General features: G+C 39.1%; 1 protein-coding gene across 1 annotated transcript in view; it reads left to right on the forward strand.

Moving 5' to 3' along the window:
- Positions 1-2,500, forward strand: part of LOC144967143 (dystrophin-like) — a 454,945-nt gene that overhangs the window by 447,540 nt on the left and 4,905 nt on the right. Inside the window, exons 74-75 of the mRNA XM_078904012.1 lie at positions 121-187; positions 1,029-1,120. Coding sequence (XP_078760138.1) covers positions 121-187; positions 1,029-1,120 — 159 coding nt within the window. The remainder of the gene's footprint in view (positions 1-120; positions 188-1,028; positions 1,121-2,500) is intronic.

Genomic DNA, 2,500 nt, shown 5'->3' on the forward strand with positions numbered 1-2,500 from the left:
TACGATCTTTATCCCCAAGAGATCAATGTTGACCTCTGTGAGTATGAGAAATCTTCCCATCACTATCTCAGCTTCGGACTCCTTATTTTATTATTACAAATGTCTACTTTTTGTCTCCAGAGAGGATGAACATCATCTAATAGCCCAGTATTGTTCCAGTCTGAACGGCGAGCCGAATTCACATGCAGTAAGTTATGACGCCCATTTTACCATTTTTAGACTAGTCAGTGCACTGAGCAACTACTCGGTTGGGTTCCTGACCTCCCGTCCCATGCCCATAGTGGGCAGGAAGGCGTGGACTGAGAAACTGCTGGGTGGGATTCATGACCTCCCATGCCCATAGTGGGCAGGAATGCGTGCACTGAGCAACTACTCGGTTGGGTTCCTGACCTCCCGTCCCATGCCCATAGTGGGCAGGAAGGCGTGGACTGAGAAACTGCTGGGTGGGGTTCCTGACCTACAATAGTGGGCAGGGAGGCGCTTACTGTGTCTCAAATCTACACCGTGTGGCAGGGGAATCAATCAATACCTTTTTGTTACAATGTGTGCCCTTCAAAAAGATGAATTAAAAGTAAATTTTAAGTTTAACAGTAAAATACTGTTGTTTCATTGACAAAGTTTGCCGCATGAAACAATAGTTTAATAGAACAATCAGTCAATGAGCTCTAAATTGATTATAAACGTCTTTTTTAGAAAGTAGAGGAGCATACAGAAATCAACAAACGAAAATCATATTGTCAATCATAATCATAAAATCGCCAACAGAAATGTCATGAATTTAAATCTAAGAATGAAAGTTTTCATTATCTAGATTTTCATGATATAAACGCTTCTCTCTCTCTCTCTCTCTCTCTCTCTCTCTCTCTCTCTCTCTCTCTCTCTCTCTCTCTCTCTCTCTCTCTCTCTCTCTCTCTCTCTCTCTCTCTCTCTCTCTCTCTCTCTCTCTCTCTCTCTCTCTCTCTCTTTGAAAATTAAATGATGGCATGCAATGAATATCAATACTATAAGAAATGTTTCTTGTATTTCAGCTAAAAAGTCCCATGCAGATCATGATGGCAGTGGATGCTGAACAGAGGCATGAGCTGGAATCGATGATACAAGATTTAGAAGATGAGAATAAGTAAGTTTTTAACAGAATTATGATATGTATATATACATACATTTAAGTAAAATGGTTCACCGAGTATCCTCATTCACTAAAGCAATCATAACCAGCACACTAAACTATTGTTAACAACAAGAGATGAAGTGAGTAGGAAAGTGCCAGAAGACAATAGAGAATAAAAATATTTCGCGGCGGTGATGGGGGTTTGAAACTGCGACCTTACTGGTACGACAACTCCGCCTGGCCGGTGAGAGCGTGACTATATCGTATGAGCTATCCACTATTGTCTGGCCTTCAATGTTTATAATCTATAAGTAGAGAGTATTTAGTGAAAAGCAACCCCTCCTTGTGTTGTCTACCACTACCACCAATAACGAAGAGTCTGAGGACTGGTGGCGTCAACTGCATTCATTCTCTAGATAGAAGGCGCAAGAACTTGTATTGATGATGAAAAGAGATAACTATAAAGAGAAATTTCAGAAACATAAGCATTTGTGCGCATTTATATTGCTCAATATCCACTAAACTTGCTCAAAGAGTTTTACAATGGGTCACTAGCCAACAGCAACACTTAACACGTAGGACGAAACATTACGTCTGTTAGGGGATATTACATTTTTTTCCGGACCGAGACAATGCTGTTAACAGCGAGGTACTTTTTTTTACACCTGGGTATGGTGAGTCAAGAGCCTTTTCCAAGGACTCAATTATGCACCACTCAGTAGGGCTCAAACCCGAGACATTCCTGTCAAGGCAAGCATCATCATATACCACAAGACCACATATCTGCACAACATATGTTTTTTTTTTTTTTAATTCTTCATTGACGAGAAATTGAATCCAGGACAGGTCGTATTTCGCTAGCTATCTGTCCAAATATAGTGATTGATTTTGACGGTTTTGTTTAGTTATAGTGGATAGCTTAGATCACATCACATATACAGTGTGTTCTCTATCAGGTTCACTCAGAGGGTGCTTTACCAAATGTGACCTTACGCCTCAAAATGGTATTAAGTCGGGATGATTAAGATGCTGAATTGAATTTATGACCATAAATATCAGCATTGGGTTGTGTTTATATGTTTTACTGAGGAGAATGCATATGATATTTTAGGGTACTAATACCAATAATTCAAATTTTTCACCAGTTTAGCATTAATTTTTGCTTTGTAGCATCCGGTTCATCTCGACATAATACCGTTTTGAGACAATGGACCACAATTAGCTACTATACCGGAATCGACAGATTTAAATCTCCCCAGTTTTTATTTCCTTCGCATTTTTGGTTTCCTGTTCAACGTTTTTAAGATAGTCATCATCAAAAAACCACAGTTTTCTCATTAATTGTAATGATGTATCTTTAACAAAGAATTGCCTTAGGGTTTAAATTAAAAT

Source organism: Berghia stephanieae, chromosome 3, assembly GCF_034508935.2.
Source record: "Berghia stephanieae isolate SIO BIC M18660-M18661 chromosome 3, UCSD_Bste_1.3, whole genome shotgun sequence".
NCBI lineage: Eukaryota > Metazoa > Mollusca > Gastropoda > Nudibranchia > Aeolidiidae > Berghia > Berghia stephanieae.